This window comes from Saccostrea cucullata, unplaced genomic scaffold (genome assembly GCF_032062105.1).
Source record: "Saccostrea cucullata isolate Sc308-1 unplaced genomic scaffold, CSIRO_AGI_Scuc_v1 ctg5920, whole genome shotgun sequence".
Taxonomy (NCBI): Eukaryota; Metazoa; Mollusca; class Bivalvia; order Ostreida; family Ostreidae; genus Saccostrea; species Saccostrea cuccullata.
This window is the reverse complement of record NW_026929129.1, coordinates 15,057-33,887: the sequence shown is the minus strand read 5'-3', so window position 1 is coordinate 33,887 and position 18,831 is coordinate 15,057. Positions and strand designations below refer to the sequence as shown.

At 33.8% G+C, this 18,831-nt stretch overlaps 2 protein-coding genes across 2 annotated transcripts; both read right to left on the bottom strand.

Moving 5' to 3' along the window:
- Window positions 1–398: 398 nt before the first annotated feature.
- LOC134279867 (serine/threonine-protein phosphatase 6 regulatory ankyrin repeat subunit B-like) lies at window positions 399–6,059 on the bottom strand. The gene is made up of 2 exons (XM_062762286.1): window positions 5,465–6,059; window positions 399–4,462 (listed from the first exon to the last, which is right to left on the bottom strand). Exons 1-2 carry the CDS (start codon window positions 6,057–6,059, stop codon window positions 399–401), a joined length of 4,659 nt encoding a protein of 1,552 aa, XP_062618270.1.
- Window positions 6,060–8,898: 2,839 nt separating this feature from the next.
- On the bottom strand, window positions 8,899–10,638 carry LOC134279866 (E3 ubiquitin-protein ligase DZIP3-like). The gene is made up of 3 exons (XM_062762285.1): window positions 9,955–10,638; window positions 9,101–9,142; window positions 8,899–9,005 (listed from the first exon to the last, which is right to left on the bottom strand). The coding sequence occupies exons 1-3, from the start codon at window positions 10,580–10,582 to the stop codon at window positions 8,965–8,967; spliced, it is 711 nt and encodes a 236-aa protein (XP_062618269.1). The 5' UTR covers window positions 10,583–10,638; the 3' UTR covers window positions 8,899–8,964.
- Window positions 10,639–18,831: the final 8,193 nt, after the last annotated feature.

The window sequence follows — 18,831 nt, the reverse complement described above, 5'->3', positions numbered from 1 at the left end:
TATCCAAACCTTTCCATATCAGAAAAGAAATCAATTTTCTGTTTCCATTTGCACATGCACAGTGTAATACTGTGTACCTGTTATTGTCTTTGACGTCAATTAATTGTGGATAATTTGTGAATAGGAACTCACATGCATCATATTTACCATTAAGGCATGCAATATGAAGAGCATTTTTTCCATCATTTGTCAGTGCATTTATATCCAAACCTTTCTCTATCAGAAAAGAAATCAAATCCATGTCTCCATTTACACAAGCCCAGTGTAATACTGCGTACCCCTTATTGTCTCATGATCCCACCTCTGATGTTTCGGAGGTCCGTGTTTGCTCTGCTCTTATTTTGTATATTTGTTTAATGGACCTTGAGATTGAATACTGTTCGTTATTTCAATATCCTTCATGCAATATGAAGAGCATTTTCCCCATCATTTGTCAGTGCATTTATATCCAAACATTTTTCTATCAGAAAAGAAATCAATTTTCTGTCTCCATTTACACATGCAGAGTGTAATACTGTGTACCCGTTATTGTCTCTGACGTCAATTAATTGTGGATAATTAGTGACAAGGAACTCACATGCATCATATTTACCATTAAGACATGCAATATGAAGGACATTTCTCCCATCATTTGTCAGTGCATTTATATCCAAACCTTTTTCTATCAGAAAAGAAATCAATTTTCTGTCTCCATTTACACATGCACAGTGTAATACTGTGCCTCCCTCCTTGTCTCTGACGTCAATTAATTGTGGATAATTAGTGACAAGGAACTCACATGCATCATATTTACCATGACGACATGCAATATGAAGAGCATTTTTTCCATCATTTGTCAGTGCATTTATATCCAAACCTTTCTCTATCAGAAAAGAAATCAAATCCATGTCTCCATTTACACAAGCCCAGTGTAATACTGTGTACCCCTTACTGTCTCTGATGTTAATTAATTGTGGATATTTAGTGACAAGGAACTCACAGGCATCATATTTACCATTAAGACATGCAATATGAAGAGCATTTTCCCCATTATTTGTCAATGCATTTATATCCAAACCTTTTTCTATCAGAAAAGAAATCAATTTCCTGTCTCCATTTACACATGCAGAGTGTAATACTGTCCAACCGTAATTGTCTCTGAGGTCAATTAATTGTGGAAAATTAGTGACAATGAACTCACATGCATCATATTTACCATTAAGGCATGCAATATGAAGAGCATTTTCCCCATCATTTGTCAATGCATTTATATCCAAACCTTTCTCTATCAGAAAAGAAATCAATTTCCTGTCTCCATTTACACATGCAAAGTGTAATACTGTGCCTCCCTTCTTGTCTCTGACGTCAATTAATTGTGGATAATTAGTGACAAGGAACTCACAGGCATCATATTTACCATTAAGACATGCAATATGAAGAGCATTTGCCCCATCATTTGTCAGTGCATTTATATCCAAACCTTTCTCTATCAGAAAAGAAATCAATTTCCTGTCTCCATTTACACATGCCATGTGTAATACTGTGCCTCCTTTATTGTTTCTGACGTCAGTTAGGTGTGGATATGTAGTGACAAGGAACTCACATGCATCATATTTACCTTTAAAGCATGCAATATGAAGAGCATTCGCCCCATCATTTGTCTGTGCATTTATATCCAAACCTTTCTCTATCAGAAAAGAAATCAATTTCCTGTCTCCATTTACACACGCACAGTGTAATACTGTGTACCCCTTATTGTCCCTGACGTCAATTAATTGTGGATAATTAGTGACAAGGAACTCACAGGCATCATATTTACCATTAAGACATGCAATATGAAGAGCATTTTCCCCATCATTTGTCAATGCATTTATATCCAAACCTTTCTCTATCAGAAAAGAAATCAATTTCCTGTCTCCATTTACACACGCACAGTGTAATACTGTGCACCCCTCCTTGTCTCTGACGTCAATTAATTGTGGATAATTAGTGACAAGGAACTCACAGGCATCATATTTACCATTAAAAAATGCAATATGAAGAGCATTTTCCCCATCATTTGTCTGTGCATTTATATCCAAACCTTTCTCTATCAGAAAAGAAATCAATTTCCTGTCTCCATTTCCACATGCCCAGTGTAATACTGTGCCCCCTTTATTGTCTCTGACGCCAATGAATTGTGTATAATTAGTGACAAGTAACTCACATGCATCATATTTACCTTTAAAACAAGCAATATGAAGAGCATTTTCCCCATCATTTATCTGTGCATTTATTTCAAAACCCTTTTCTATCAGAAAAGAAATCAATTTCCTGTCTCCATTTACACATGCCCAGTGTAATACTGTGACCCCCTTATTGTCTCTGACGTCAATGAATTGTGTATAATAAGTGATAAGTAACTCACATGCATCATATTTGCCATTTCGACATGCAATATGAAGAGCATTTTCCCCATCATTTGTCAGTGCATTTATATCCAAACCTTTCTCTATCAGAAAAGAAATCAATTTCCTGTCTCCATTTACACATGCCCAGAGTAATACTGTGTACCCCTTATTGTCTCTGACGTCAATTAGTTGTGGATAATTAGTGACAAATAACTCACATGCATCATATTTACCATTTCGACATGCAATATGAAGAGCATTTTCCCCATCATTTGTCAGTGCATTTATATCCAAACCTTTCTCTATCAGAAAAGAAATCAATTTCCTCTCTCCATTTCCACATGCCCAGTGTAATACTGTGCCCCCTTTATTGTCTCTGACGTCAATTAGTTGTGGATATTTAGTGACAAGGAACTCACAGGCATCATATTTACCTTTAAAACAAGCAATATGAAGAGCATTCGCCCCATCATTTGTCTGTGCATTTATATCCAAACCTTTCTCTATCAGAAAAGAAATCAATTTCCTGTCTCCATTTACACATGCCCAGTGTAATACTGTGTACCCCTTATTGTCTCTGACGTCAATTAGTTGTGGATAATTAGTGACAAGTAACTCGTTTGCATCATATTTGCCATTTCGACATGCAATATGAAGAGCATTTTCCCCATCATTTGTCCGTGCATTTATATCCAAACCTTTCTCTATCAGAAAAGAAATCAATTTCCTGTCTCCATTTACACATGCCAAGTGTAATACTGTGTACCCCTTATTGTCTCTGACGTCAATTAGTTGTGGATAATTAGTGACAAATAACTCACAGGCATCATATTTACCATTACAACATGCAAGATGAAGAGCATTTTCCCCATCATTTGTCAGTGCATTTATATCCAAACCTTTCTCTATCAGAAAAGAAATCAATTTCCTGTCTCCATTTACACATGCCCAGTGTAATACTGTGTACCCCTTATTGTCTCTGACGTCAATTAGTTGTGGATAATTAGTGACAAGTAACTCGCTTGCATCATATTTGCCATTTCGACATGCAATATGAAGAGCATTTTCCCCATCATTTGTCAGTGCATTTATATCCAAACCTTTCTCTATCAGAAAAGAAATCAATTTCCTGTCTCCATTTACACATGCCAAGTGTAATACTGTGTACCCCTTATTGTCTCTGACGTCAATTAGTTGTGGATAATTAGTGACAAATAACTCACTTGCATCATATTTACCATTACAACATACAAGATGAAGAGCATTTACCCCATCATTTGTCAGTGCATTTATATCCAAACCTTTCTCTATCAGAAAGGAGATCAATCTCCTGTTTCCATTTACACATGCAAGGTGTAATACTGTGTCCCCTTTATTGTCTCTGACGTCAATTAGATGTGGATATTTAGTGACAAGGAACTCACAGGCATCATATTTACCTTTAAAGCATGCAATATGAAGAGCATTCGCCCCATCATTTGTCTGTGCATTTATATCCAAACCTTTCTCTATCAGAAAAGAAATCAATTTGCTGTCTCCATTTACACATGCCCAGTGTAATACTGTGTACCCCTTATTGTCTCTGACGTCAATTAGTTGTGGATAATTAGTGACAAGTAACTCACTTGCATCATATTTGCCATTTCGACATGCAAGATGAAGAGCATTTACCCCATCATTTGTCAGTGCATTTATATCCAAACCTTTCTCTATCAGAAAGGAGATCAATCTCCTGTTTCCATTTACACATGCCAAGAGTAATACTGTGTACCCCTCATTGTCTCTGACGTCAATTAATTGTGGATAATTAGTGACAAGGAACTCACATGCATCATATTTACCATGACGACATGCAATATGAAGGGCATTTACCCCATCATTTGTCAGTGCATTTATATCCAAACCTTTCTCTATCAGAAAGGAAATCAATTCTCTGTTTCCACTTATACAGGCAGAGTGTAATATTGTGTTCCCGTCATTGGCTTTGGCTTCTATTAAATCTGGGTTTTTAGCTACCAGGTAGCTGGTTAGATTTAAATCTCCTGATTGCGAAGCATAATGTAATACATTTTCGCCAAATGAAGATTTGATATCTATTAATATAGGATATTTGTCAAGTAAAGGCTGTACTAAATGATTCTGCTTCGATAAACAGACCTCCTGGATTAAACTATGACTAGTGTCCGTCCATACAAGAGATAAACAGGTTTGATTCAAATCTACAGACTTACACAGTTTCAATAATAAATCTAAATTTCCACTTTGTACTGCGTTAAAACAAGTGTTTAAATCACATTTAGTGTCACCTGATAAAATGAGATCGACAATTTTTACATGATTTTCTCTGCTTGCAGCATTAAGGGATTTATACTTCTGTTTTTTATCACAATTACTTTGTAACAAATATTTTACCCAACTGATGTGCCCTGATTTTCCAAAATGTACTAGTAATGCGTTTCCATTGGAATCGACACATTCTTTAAAGTGATTGCTACAGTCTTGATCTGCCAATATGTATTCATAAAATTCTTTATCATTCCATAATTCCAACAAAGAAATGGATTCATATCCATTTGGAACGCCATCAATCAAAATTTGAATAATTCTTCTAGAAACAGTAGAAAACAATTCTGCATCAATCAGTACGTTTGTGCCCTTCAGATGATCACTTGTTGTCAATCTTTGAAGCAAGACAGGATGACAATATTGAATTGTTTCCTCAGGAAGAGTGGCAATCAGAATATGGAATAAAATATCTGGTACTGAGCTATGGGAGAAGAAATATGAATCGTTAATTTTATTGTAGACTGTTAAAAATCCTTCAAAGACCTTAACACTTTCATGGAATTCACCAAGAAAAAGGGGACTTAATTCAAGCATTTTTAATGCAATGGATTTCATTTTCCGATCATTATGAACAAAGAACAGTGAGGAGCTCACACTTCCACCTTTCAAGCAAATGTATATCAGCACTGACAATTTAACAGCTCTTTCTTTTATCAGGGTTTCCAAATACCTTTTTAGGAAAATTGAAGGACAACAGAAAAAATTTGAAAGATCATTTCCGAAAGCACAATTCTCGCGCGCAAGTCTACAACATTGTGGAAATCCCAAGGGTAAATATAAATCGGCTTGTCTTAATTTTATGTCCTCCTTTATATTTCTTGGAAGGTTATAATTGTTGAGAAACATGATGAACTCTTCAGATTCTAAAGCATATTCACCAGTTGATAAATCAGTCACTGATGAAAAAAAGAGATTTGATCTCTTCTGTTTAGAGGCAATTTCCATATGAATATCGTTTCTGATTGTCAGTATAAGGATATTTTCCATTTCACTGTTGTAAGGTTTCACAAGAGTTTCTATGACGTTTTTTTTATTTATGAAACTGTTGAAGTCATTTATAGAAAACGATGACTCCCCGAAGGCATTATCAATAAATATCGCCAGGTTGTCACACCGTGAGACCCGTCCGTAAAGTTTTGACATCTGAAAGACTTGAAGAGGACGTTTCCCTCCATCCATGGATATCTTCAACAAGTACTTGGCTAATGTCGTCTTTCCGGATCCAGGTACGCCTTTAATCACCACGTGTCCGTTTTTCTCTAACAGTTCTTTTGCTCTTTCAAATGCTCGGGTTTTAACAAGGACTTTCTCCGCTTCATTATGATGATCGTGGACCATAGCCATTGTTGTTTCTATCATGTATTTAAATAACCCTGATTCTGATATTTTTGCTTTAAAATTTTTACATAAACTTACTAGTGTTTGGTTAATTTTTGCATTTTCAGAAAATTTTTTAGTACTTATACAAACAAGAGGCATACGGGCCTTATAGGTCACCTGAGTATCATGTAACAACTTTCAAAAAATGGAATAGGGTTTGTGTTTTAAAACCAGAGGCCATGAAATTCACAATTTTGAAAGACGCACTGTTGCGTATCTTAATAATACACTTAGCATGCTTACTCTAGTTACTTTATACCCAGAGGTAGATAAGAGTAACAAAGAGAAAATGCATTTCCAATTTGTAATCAGTTGTGCACCCCACAAGAGCCCCCCCTAAGCATGGATTTTCAGTATTTACGGTTTTTAGGACAAGGCACATGAAACTTGTATTCACTGATACTCGGGGATACGTGTAGACCTAGCGAATTGCTCACCAAACACGCTACAAAACTTTAAACAAATGTATACATATCATGTATTTTCTATCAATTGTTCGTAACAGTATATTATAAATTTTACTGTTGTCTCGGAAATGGTGCATATGTAGATCCGTGTCCAATCTGTGACTCAAATGCATAAAAAAGCAGTAAACTTCCAAGCATGTTTTCATAGTATTTTTGTGGTACTCACTCGTAACGAATTTCATTTAGCTGATTGGTCAGTTAGAAAGAATCGCCTGTGCCTCGATTAGCATTTGAATTCATTCTTACGTCAGAAAATCTAGTTCCGTCGATCTGTTTATAATGGGAAAGGCCAACCAGATTTTACTATATTTTAAAAAATAGCATGTGAGCGCAGTTAGGTACAATTTTCTCCTTTCACATATAGGTAGATTTCAATATAATACAGTGACCAGACAAAGGAGAAAATTGTACCTACCTGCGCTCGTATATTTTAAGGGCTTCAAAGAGTGGGGCGGGGTTAAAATGCAATGGGAATTGAATGTAAACATGATTCCCCTACCCCAATAAAAGATCTTTATCTTTCAAATCACGTCTCTATTTTTGTTAAAAATAGTATTCTATCAAGGTTCACATATCAGTGATTAGTTACATACAAAAATGTGAGTAAATTTAAGACATTTAATTTTTTGTCAATATACGAGGGGCTGCAAGTCACCTCATCCTTTACAATTTTGGAAGAAACACTCTTGCTCATCATAACTTTATATTTAGTTAGTTTGTTTGATACCCAGGAGCAAAGAATTGTTAAGGGATTTTTTATAGAATTTATGTATTTTCATTATATAATCAACCCTCTCACCTGTTTCACCTAAACCCCTGACATAGGGGCCATCCAATTCATAAATATTGTTGAGCCACTCTTGTTTATAACAGCTTCTAAGTAGAATAATTCATTTAATACCAAGAGCAGAGGAGAATGATTTTTGAAGGAATTAATGCATTGCCACTATATGATCAATAGAACCCCCCCCCCCTAACACCAGAACCCCTGACCCTGGGACCATAAAATTCACAATTTTGGTAGAGGCACTCTTGCTCATCATAACTATACTCTTCGTTAGTTTGTTGAATACCGAAGAGAAAAGAAGATTTTAAAAGAATTTATGTATTTTCTATATAATCAACAGAGCCATGCCTTAACACCAGAACCCCTGACCCAAAGGCTATGAAATTCACAATTTCTCAAGAGGTACTCTTGGTCATCATAACTATGTACTTGGTTAGTTAATTTAATACCCAGGGGCAGAGAAGAAAATGTCCAAAGAAATAATGATTTTTTAATATATAATCAATAGAGTCCCACCCTTACACCAGAAACCCTGACCAAGGGGCCATGAAATTCACAATTTTCAAAAAGGCACACTTGGTCATCATAACTATGTACTTGATTAGTTGGTTTAATACCTAGGGGCAGAGAAGAAAATTTTCAAAGAAATAATGAACTTTTACTACATGTATATGATATATATTATCCCTCCCTAAAACCAGAACCCCTGACCGAGGGGCCATGAAATTCACAATTTTGTTAGAGGACTTAATGCTGATTACAATCATGACAACAGTTTGACTGCTTGATGTTCAGGAGTAAAGAAGATTTTTAAAGATTGCATTAATTTTAGTGGTTTTGGCCCCACCCCTCAGGCCCCAGGGGGGTGGAGACCTTGAAATTCACAATTTTTGTTCCCTTTCATTTGTAGATGTTGTATACCAAATTTAGTTGAAATTGGCTCAGTGCTTCCAGAGAAGAAGCTAAAAATGTTTAAAAGTTTACGTACGACGGACGAAAACAGATAGCAATAGGTCACCTGAGTTTACTCAGGTGACTTAAATATATAGTTGTTTAAAATGTTTGCTGCAATACTTAATTTTTTTACTGTCATTTAGCAAAGCCCCAAGGATGAACAATTAATCCTATAATGACAATCTCATGTGAATAAACGCTTCATTAGCTACAGCTGTATCAAGATGAACTTTTATTTATAATATTGTCTTTCCTGATATAAAAATATACAACATGACTATAGATAGTCATGTTGTATATTTTATTTGATAAAATAAAGTATATCAGGAAAGACAATATTTTCATAATACTTTTGACAACAAGAAAACATATTTAAACAGGGAAGCCAGACCCTTTCAAATCTCAATGTCTAGTTCAAATTAGATAAGTGTTGAAGATATAAAATTAAAAGTGACATTTTTCATTAATCAATTAATTCTTAATCTTGTGAGATTATTTATTTACATTATGTTTATTATAACTCCAGGGTTAGCCAAAAGCAACCCTATCCACTTTCTATCATAAAAGTTGTTTTTTTTTATTTGGCCTGCTAAAATACATAGTTAAATATGTTTTGATGATGCAATTAGAAGTGTTGATGATTTTCAAATTTTTTGAAACATCAGGACATAAACATACCTATTGCTTTTTCAAGTTTTGGATCTGAAAATAATCAAGGCAATATTAAACATATTCATCACAGAAAAATATGCATTGAGATGTTCTGAGATAAAATAATCAACACGTTCATCACTTACCGATGCGCAAACTTAGTTTCTTTTTCATGTCACTCAACTTCTCTGAAAAAAATATTTTATATTAATACACTCAAAACAGCAAAACATAAAAATAAAATTGAAGGTTGAATTGTAAAAGTATAAGTAGTATTTTTTAGCGAGGATTTAATTTTGGCATTTTTGGCAAGGGTGCCGAGATCACAAAAATTGGATATCACTAAAAAATAATTGTGTTTTATTTGTAATAACTTCTTGAATATGCATTTAAAAATCGCTAGAATTACATCTCGCTTAAAAAATATTGTCATTTTAAGGACAAATAGCTAAATTTGTGTCTAGCTTAATCTACCAATTATACTGTATACTGTATAATTTCAACTCTGAATAGATTATGTAAGGAATTTTATAAAAAAAATTTCTCATTATCTTTCGTTCACATTGGACAAATTAACAGTAGATTTACCATTTCACAATTTTACACGGCAAAATAAAATTTAATCTTTGAAATCATCATATTGCTTTAAGTTAAGTTAAGGAGAGGGTTTACATAGGCATTGTCTGTTGCCCAATCCTGATTGAATTATACTCAATAAAAATATGTTTAAAGTAAGTTTGATTTGGCTAATAAAGAAAAAGCAAAAACTAACTAATTTGCAAGGTCAGTATTTATAGCCTTTAACTCACAATACTTGCATCAAGATTTATTTTCAATATAGGTTAATTGAATTGATTTATGTGTCTATCTTTAATTATATTTACAGAACTGTCACTGCATTCTGTTCTATATTCTCAGTGTATAAAATGATGAGTGTATAAAAAAAATTAAAATTACCAGTCAATCAGTACAATGAGCCTCTATCAGAAATTATATGTACCTGAAAATTTAGAAACAGATGAATGTAGTCCATCAACAGCTCCAAGTCGGTTAATGTATCTATGTTCAAGTTCTGGGTCCATGGAACATGTTTTTACTTTTTTCACAGACTCTTGGTAGACAGTAGACGTCCCTAGATGTCGCTCTAACTCAACAATGATATCCCAGATGATTCGCCATTCCTGCCTGAATTCTGAGTCAGAGAGCGATATATCGGCAGAATGGCCGTAGAATTTGTTCCTAAGAAGACGAATTCGTTCGATGTTTGCGGCGACACTTCTATCGGCGTGGTCTGGAGTCTCGCCCCAACCCTTAGAATGTGGAGGTATTTTACTGACATTTCTTAGAATTGTATACAGTAAAGATATATCCAGGTCTGAATAGTTTCCTCCATACTGATTCGTCGGTGAGGGAAAAATGGTGTCATTTTGTGATGGAATAAGCGGGTTCCGTTTTTTGTTTTTCTTGAGATCATCAGTCCATTGTTTGACTTTCTTGGATAAATCAGACGGGGGAATTTCCGTTTTAAGAATATCACGTAACACATCAGTACAGGGTCCCAGTATGAGCCTTGCCAGCCGAGCCATGTTAGTGGTCTCTGGTGTTGATGTGTACTTGGATAACGACATCTTAGATTTTTTTTAAAAAGCTCTTTGAAATGCTGTGTTGCCAGTCACTTCATATCATGGTTAAGATTTTTCCCATATTACCTAATGCAAAAATATCTGAAATAAGAATTGAATGACTTAATTTAAATAAAAAAGTACAGAAGGGAACTAATTTTAATTAATTGCTGCTTATCTCATAAACCTCTATTGAACAGGGAAGTCCGAGTTGTTTGAAGTTAATCAAATAAGACAATTTCAAAGAATATTTTATTATTTCCAACATTTTTTTTTTTGTAAAAAGTACACTCAAAATAGATTTTAATCCATCAGATGTTTGTATTTGACTTATTTATATTCGTTTTTATATTTTAAGTACTCTATATAGAAATGTTCATAAGTCAATCCTTATGTTGTGAATGTGTTAACATTAACAATGTTTAATTTACTATTCATTTTTATTTTATTATGATTTTCTGACATTGTTATTGTATGTCATAAGTGTAATTGTTTATGTGTCCATTTTTGTCAGGTCAGAGTTTATAGTGTATTTTTTAGTCCGTTTCCGTTTTTGTCCGTTTGTTTATCTTTTGTGTTGTGGAGAAAATAGGAAATAAGCTGAGAAGAAGATAGAAAGGTAGATCGTTGAATGTTTATGTGCTTGTTTATCATATTTATTAAATTAATGTGAAACCAGAAAACAGTGTTATATTCAGGATCAGTAGTCAGTCGCCACACCTTATACATGTAGTTAGACTTGCATTAGGAAGTCATTTTTTGTAAATTCTATGGACAATAAAAATGAAATTGTTTATGGAAATACAATCTATCATCAATGTGCATGTTTACTGACTTTTTCCAAACAAATTGTTAGGCTATTTATCGTACTAAATTGTCTGCAGATTTTCTTTTTATTCTGTCACGACAAAGAACACACAGTGGATAGAGGAGTTGCCTACTCCGTGATCCCACCTCCAATGCTTTAAGTGGTCCATTTTTGATCTGCCCCAATAGACTTTGTATTTGATATTTTTCGCTATCCTCCTTTCTATTTTAAGTCAAAGTGTCAACGTTTTCACCATGGTAAATCAAAGTCTTAATGGAGATATCAAATTTCAATTTCAATTTTATTACTACAGTGTATAATGTTCTGTGAATGAAAGTCTCGCTTAAATTTTCTTAATGCCAAGAACAGGTTAACATTTTGCAGTCATTGATTGGCAAATGACAGATAACTATTGTTGATTAATAATAAATCGTCATTTTATCTAAATGTCAAGTTTACGGCGATATGAAGTGTTTTCTTGTCATTTATAAGTTTTTAAGAACAGAAAATATATAGGGTGCAAACGAAAACATAAAAATAACAAATTGTCACATGTTTAAATTTTAAAAAATGAAAAAGTTAAACTGTGTAGTTTTTAAATTTTCATTTGCAATATCACATTCATGTACAATAAAGTTATTGAAAATGTAAAGGTGTATAGGATGATTGAAGAAAGGCATAATTTTGAATATTGTGGAATGTTCATGACTTCCTTTTTTTAGCTCACCTGAGCCGAAGGCTCAAGTGAGCTTTTCTGATCACATTTGTCCGTCGTCCGTCTGTCTGTCTCTCCGTCCGTTCGTCTGTAAACTTTTCACATTTTCGACTTCTTCTCAAGAACCACTGGGCCAATTTTGACCAAACTTGGTACAAAGATTTTGTGGGTAAAGGGAAATTTAAATTGTTAAAATGAAGGGACATATCCCCTCGCAAGGGGAGATAATCAAGAAAAGACAAAAATAGGGTTGGGTCATTAAAAAATTTTCTTCTCAAGAACCACTGAGCCAGTTAAGCTGAAACTTATGTGGAAGCATCCTGGGGTAGTGTAGATTCTAAATTGTTCTAATCATGACCCTCAGGTGTAGGGCGGGGCCACAATGGGGAATCAATGTTTTACATATATACAGGAAAAAACTTTGAAAATCTTCTTCTCAAGAACCACTGGGCCAGAAAAGCTGAAACTTATGTGGAAGCATCCTGGGGTACTGTAGATTCTAAATTGTTCAAATCATGACCCCCGGGGGTAGGACGGGGCCACATTGGGGAATCAATGTTTTACATAGAAATATATAGGAAAAATCTTTGAAAATCTTCTTCTCAAGAATCACTGGGCCAAAAAAGCTGAAACTTATGTGGAAGCATTCTGTGGTAGTGTAGATTATAAATTGTTCAAATCATGACCCCCAGTGGTAGGGCGGGGCTACATGGGGAATCATTCTTTTACATAGAAATATATAGGAAAAATCTGTGAAAATCTTCTTCTCAAGAATCACTGGGCAAGAAAAAGCTGAAACTTATGTGGAAGCATCCTGGGGTAATGTAGATTCTAAATTGTTCAAATCATGACCCCCGGGGGTAGGACGGGGCCACAATGGGGAATCAATGTTTTACATAGAAATATATAGGAAAAATCTTTGAAAATCTTCTTCTCAAGAATCACTGGGCCAGAAAAGCTGAAACTTATGTGGAAGCATCCTGGGGTAGTGTAGATTCTAAATTGTTCAAATCATGACCCCCGGGGGTAGGACGGGGCCACAATGGGGAATCAATGTTTTACATAGAAATATATAGGAAAAATCTTTAAAAATCTTCTTCTCAAGAATCACTGGGCCAGAAAAAGCTGAAACTTATGTGGAAGCATCCTGGGGAAGTGTAGATTCTAAATTGTTCAAATCATGACCCCCGGGGGTAGGACGGGGCCACAATGGGGAATCAATGTTTTACATAGAAATATGTAGGAAAAATCTTTGAAAATCTTCGACTCAAGAATCACTGGGCCAGAAAAGCTGAAACTTATGTGGAAGCATCCTGGAGTAGTGTTGATTCTAAATCATTCAAATCATGACCCCATGAGTACATGAATATGTCTGCTAAAAACGACACAGTTGGTATCTATGTAGATTTTGTCCTCTATTTATTTTGATGTGTTTGCTCATTCGTCGTGCTTTTTTTTTTAATTAACGCCACATTTATTAGATTTTTAATTGTTTAACTTACCCATGAAGTTCCTCTTCCTTTTGTAAACCACACAAATTTAATCTCCTGAACACTGATAGATTACAAAAGTCAGTAAAACTATTAACTGGAACTCAGTTATCGTGTCTGCTTGTCTATAACTCCTGTATATATCTCCTTTATAACATTCCAAGTCTTTCTCACGTTTCTAAACACCAGGCTTTTGTGTGTAAAATGATGTATCTACGCTTTTTAAATACTCAAAAACTCAAAATATGTTAAAAGCAGTCATCCATATATCCTTTAACTTGATTAACAGCATAGGTGCATCAAATCGACACGTAACATTATGCAAGCAGCAACATTTTAATATTATAAAGTATATAATTACGATTACGTATACATCAAAGTTATTATCACTTTCAAATACATTCAATTGCCATTTAAGTGAATTTGAAGTGTTTGTTTATCATTTTTTTATATTTAGTTCGAAACAAAACGGCATGAAGTGACGTCCATCTGTTGCTTATAATAATATATACAAGGAGTAATCAAAAAAGTCGTATACAGGCCCATAAAATAAAAACAGTTTTAGCTACATCAAGGATTTTTTTTACACATTTATTAAGCATAAACTTTTATGTGTTCATAACGGCGTCGAAAAAGTAAGTTGTTTATGAATGTAACCATTGGAATACAAGAAAGTTATATTTTGGTATGTTTCTTTTGTATATACTGGTAGATCCATTCACAGCAACATGCATTGAAATCAATTTTTTAATGAAATTATGAAATGTACTAAACATAGGAAATTTAATCAAGACAAGTGCATTGAGAGAGACAGTGATACATTGAGAAACAATGACATTGATGGGCGTTATGGATATCAATGGCAACAGTTGTGGTCAACAATGATCATATAATGTCTTTGTTAATTAAGAAATAAAATGTCATTTTTAAAGTGTCATTGGGACATGACATGAAGTTGGTCACGTGATCAAATCCTATATTTATACTTTTGTTTTCTTTACACATTACAAAGATAAAATGCCGTATTTAGACTTTGTTTTTGAATGCAATATAACGTATAAATACAACGTCATATGACGTCACATTCAAGACTTTCCAAATATCTCGTGCAGTTTGCTTTCCATACGCAAGAAAGTTAGATCATGTGACTCACTTCATGTCATCGAAAATTGAATGTCATTTTTTTGTATTGTCATATAAGGAAAGACATTGCCAAATGTAAATATTGATGTAATGATAATTTGTCAAATTATTAACGTAGCAAGCTTAAATTTCTTAACGTATTAAGCATAGATTTGCGACACTTCTTAAAAGTGTGATGTTTTATGTTCCTTACAAAGCACTGACCACATAGTATAAATTTAATGGCATGAATCCAAGAACATTTTGATAATCCCTCGTAAATTTGTAACAAGAAGTAATTATTTGCTAAATTCTGATGTTTTTGGAAGGATATGGAAATAACGAACAGTATTCAATCTCAACGTCCATTAAACAAATATACAAAATAAGAGCGGAGCAAACACGGACCTCCGAAACATCAGAGGTGGGATCAGGTGCCATGGAGGAGTGAGCATCCCCTGCCGATCGGTCACACCCGCCGTGTGCTCGTTGTCATAATCAGGAAATAACGGAAAAAATCCGTCGTCAATTCAGTGTATAAATAATGGACTAACAATTAGTATGAAAAGCGTCCGTCAGCATTTCATTCAATGATAAATTGTATGTGTTGACAAGGTCATTGTATCGACCATAGAATTTACGAAATGATGACTTCAAACGAGACTGCTGATATTCTTGTTTCATCAACTTGCTTGTCAATAATTTACCTCGTTTAAGAAATTGTTCATACGTAGAGCATGCTCTTGCGTATCGAATCAACTGAGATATAAATACTCCGTATGCAGGTGATGAAGGTATATTGCTGCATAAGCAAGGGAAGTTGACGATAGAAAAGTTAAAGTCATCACGTTTATCATATAGCTTGGTTGTTAGATTACCATTAGTGTCTTTTTCAAGTAAAATATCCAAGTATGAAGCAGAAGTGTCGGACTCTGTGGTATCTTTAATCTCAAGCTCACCAGGATATATCGTGTCGACGTAGGAATGGAAATTATCATTATTAATTGACAATACGTTGTCGATATATCTAAATGTCGAGTTGAAAGCCACAGCAAGTGTTTTCTTCTTTTTCGCGTAAAAGATTTTGCATAAATTCTGCTTCATATGAATATAAAAATAAGTCTGCTAATAACGGAGCGCAATTTGTACCCATGGGAATTCCAATAGATTGTTGGAATACCTGGTCTCCAAAAACCACATAGATATTGTCAATCAGAAACTCAAGCATCTTCTTGATGTCAACTTCAGAGTACTTATGTGTGCAATCAGAATCTGTTTTAACAAAATAATTTTTCAAATGACCAATGACGAGGTAAGTAAACTTACGTGTTCCATTTTTGTTGAAGAAGCAGCTGTCAATGATATCAAAAAGCCTGGATTTTAATTTGTCGTGAGGAATTGTTGTGTGAAGAAGGATATGGAAATAACGAACAATATTCAATCTCAACGTCCATCAAACAAATATACAAAATAAGAGCAGAGCAAACACGGACCCCCGAAACATCAGAGGTGGGTATAAAGTTGAAAAGTCGTAAGTTTTTATGCTGTTGATTTTTGTAAAGTCTTGTGATTTCAAATTGTCCAAAAGTTCTTTAGAATTTTTAAGTATCCACATCTGATTTACACCACTTCTTGAATATACAGTTGTACAGTCTTGAAGTTTTTCCTTCACTACAGTCAATATTTTAGTGAGAAGTAACGAAAGAGGCTTGGTTGAACATTTACTGGAACCTGCAATGTATCTTTGTTTGTAAGGATTCTTATGAAGTTTCGGAATCCAATATATATAAGGTAGTTCAAATTCATTTTGGCTCTGTGGAATATTAAAAGTATTCAAAACTGACAGGTGATTTTGAAGAATTTCTTCCTTAGAAAGAGAAGTATATGTATAAGTAGGATTACCACTTGTAGAATTAAATCCAAGTTCTTCTAGAATGCCATTTATATACTGAGCCTTACAAACGAAGACAATGTTGTTACCTGCTTTGTCGGCAGAAACCAGTACGTACTGATCGTGTAATCTATCTAATTCTTTTTTCACTTCTGGCTCTTTAGCTCTTTTGGAATTAAGATAAAAACTTTTGAAATGACATTGGCATTGTACACATTAAAATTTACTTTCATTCTCAATCTCAAGGTCCAATGATTGGAGCAATCAGAATTGAATATAGAGTGGGGTATACTATGTTATTTCAATAAGTATGAAAGTCATAAGGTAAAAGAAAATTTTTTAGCAAAATACAATTGCCCTTCAAGGCCCTTGTTTGCTCAGCTCCTATTTTGTATTGTTTTATGGACTTTGAAATTGACAACTGTTCGTTATCTCCATATCATTCATCCATGAATCTGAAAATAAAAAAGAACATTTCAAAAAGAAACATCATCTATAAGCTGTAAAATCTTTATATTCTTCCTCTTCCTAACTAAAATTTTGCTGGTTTAATTTTTTTCTTCTTTTTTTCTGCTTTAGAAAGTAATTATTTCACTAATATTTTCCTCAAAGATTAAATTTATGGTCATTTTGAATTATCATACCTATTCAGTCGACTTCACAAAGAATTGAAATTTAATCCCGCATGAATTTGAATGCTGAACAAAGATAATGAAGAAAGGTGAGGTAGATCACCTGGGTGTAACGATTACCTGTCTGTTTACCAGATTGTATTTCGTTGGTAAACCCATAAATTACTTAAATAACTTATCTGATGACACGTAACTTTTTATGATATTGTAGAATCCAACTCTTTAATTTAAATGTAAAATACGCTTCAGTTTTCATTTGTCATTTAGATTATGCGTAGAAACCTTAATTATCTAATGAATTCTTTTGTGGACTTTTTGCAGGAAGAAAAGAAAATGATGAACCATAGAATAAACAACACAAAATAAATTTATCAAAAAAACCTAACAAAATTAGAAGAAAAAACTCCCATGTTCTCTCTCTCTCTCTCTCTCTCTCTCTCTCTCTCTCTCTCTCTCTCTCTCTCTCTCTCTCTCTCTCTCTCTCTCATAAATAAATTTCAGCCATGGGTACACAGCTGATCTCCCACATGCATTTACACTCCATACATTATACAGGCAAAAACTGTGACCAATGATCTACGAGTACTGCCCGACTGACGTTTTATCCTCTTTCTTGTTAGGCCATTATTTATACACATTTTAAAAGGTATACAATGGGTGTTCATTCCTCCATGGCACATGATCCCACCTCTGATGTTTTGAAGGCCCGTGTTTCCTATGCTTTTACTTTTTTATGTATAATGGATGTTTTTTAGCTTGAATACTGTCCGAATTCACTATATATGTCATGAATTCCTATATTTGTTGAAATAACTTTTTTAAAAAAATATATCATTAAACGTTTATATAAGAAAACCCTTATATTCACTTATGTAATTAGATTTGTCACTAACCTGGGTCAAAAATTCTTGTTTATATAAATGAAAAATTACAAAGAAATTCTTTCTATAAAAATGTCATCCTCTCTTGAATACCAACAGGACTGCAGTATTTGAATTGTGACTTAAAGTTCAGTAGCAATCTTTAAAATAGCATAAACACAGAAACTTCAGTGACCTGAACCAAGCCGTCGTTCAGGGTTAGCGTTAGCAAGGGAAGTTAAATACAAACAATCAGCAAAAAGTTAGGACACATTCCCAAGAGTAGAATATTTTTAAAAATGTTCACAAATATTTTTTTTCAAACTTTTCTTCAAGACGAATTTATCAATGATCGTAAAATTTCCATCTTAAAAGTATGCATTTGAATAAATGTACACTGCATGTAACACGTGTGCTTTATACCTGACTAATCAACTTGAAAATTTCATAATCAAAATCTCTATTATATCTTTATTATTTCTGTTCCTTTTTATCAAGGCACTAACCCTGGAAAATATTATTTTAGAGATGATAGATTATAATGAACAATGTATTTATAGATTGTATTTAATTATAACATCCATAAACTACAGTTGATCAAATGGTAAGTAATATTTAATGATACTGTAAAACTCAACTCTGCCAGCATTAAATAAAAGTGTAAAAAGGATTTTGTTTCCTCTCGTCACGTATATAACAAGAACTGGACCTTTTCTTTTTTACAACTTTTCAAAAAG

Bases quoted from the DNA above. Each gene is read 5' to 3' on its own strand.
- LOC134279867 (XM_062762286.1), bottom strand. From the start codon at position 6,059: ATGGCTATGGTCCACGATCATCATAATGAAGCGGAGAAAGTCCTTGTT. The intron at 4,463-5,464 runs GTAGACTTGCGC...CTATATTAATAG, and splicing joins CTTGGGATTTCCACAATGTT to ATATCAAATCTTCATTTGGC.
- LOC134279866 (XM_062762285.1), bottom strand. From the start codon at position 10,582: ATGTCGTTATCCAAGTACACATCAACACCAGAGACCACTAACATGGCT. The intron at 9,143-9,954 runs GTACATATAATT...TATTTTTTTCAG, and splicing joins ATCTGTTTCTAAATTTTCAG to AGAAGTTGAGTGACATGAAA. The intron at 9,006-9,100 runs GTAAGTGATGAA...GATTATTTTCAG, and splicing joins GAAACTAAGTTTGCGCATCG to ATCCAAAACTTGAAAAAGCA.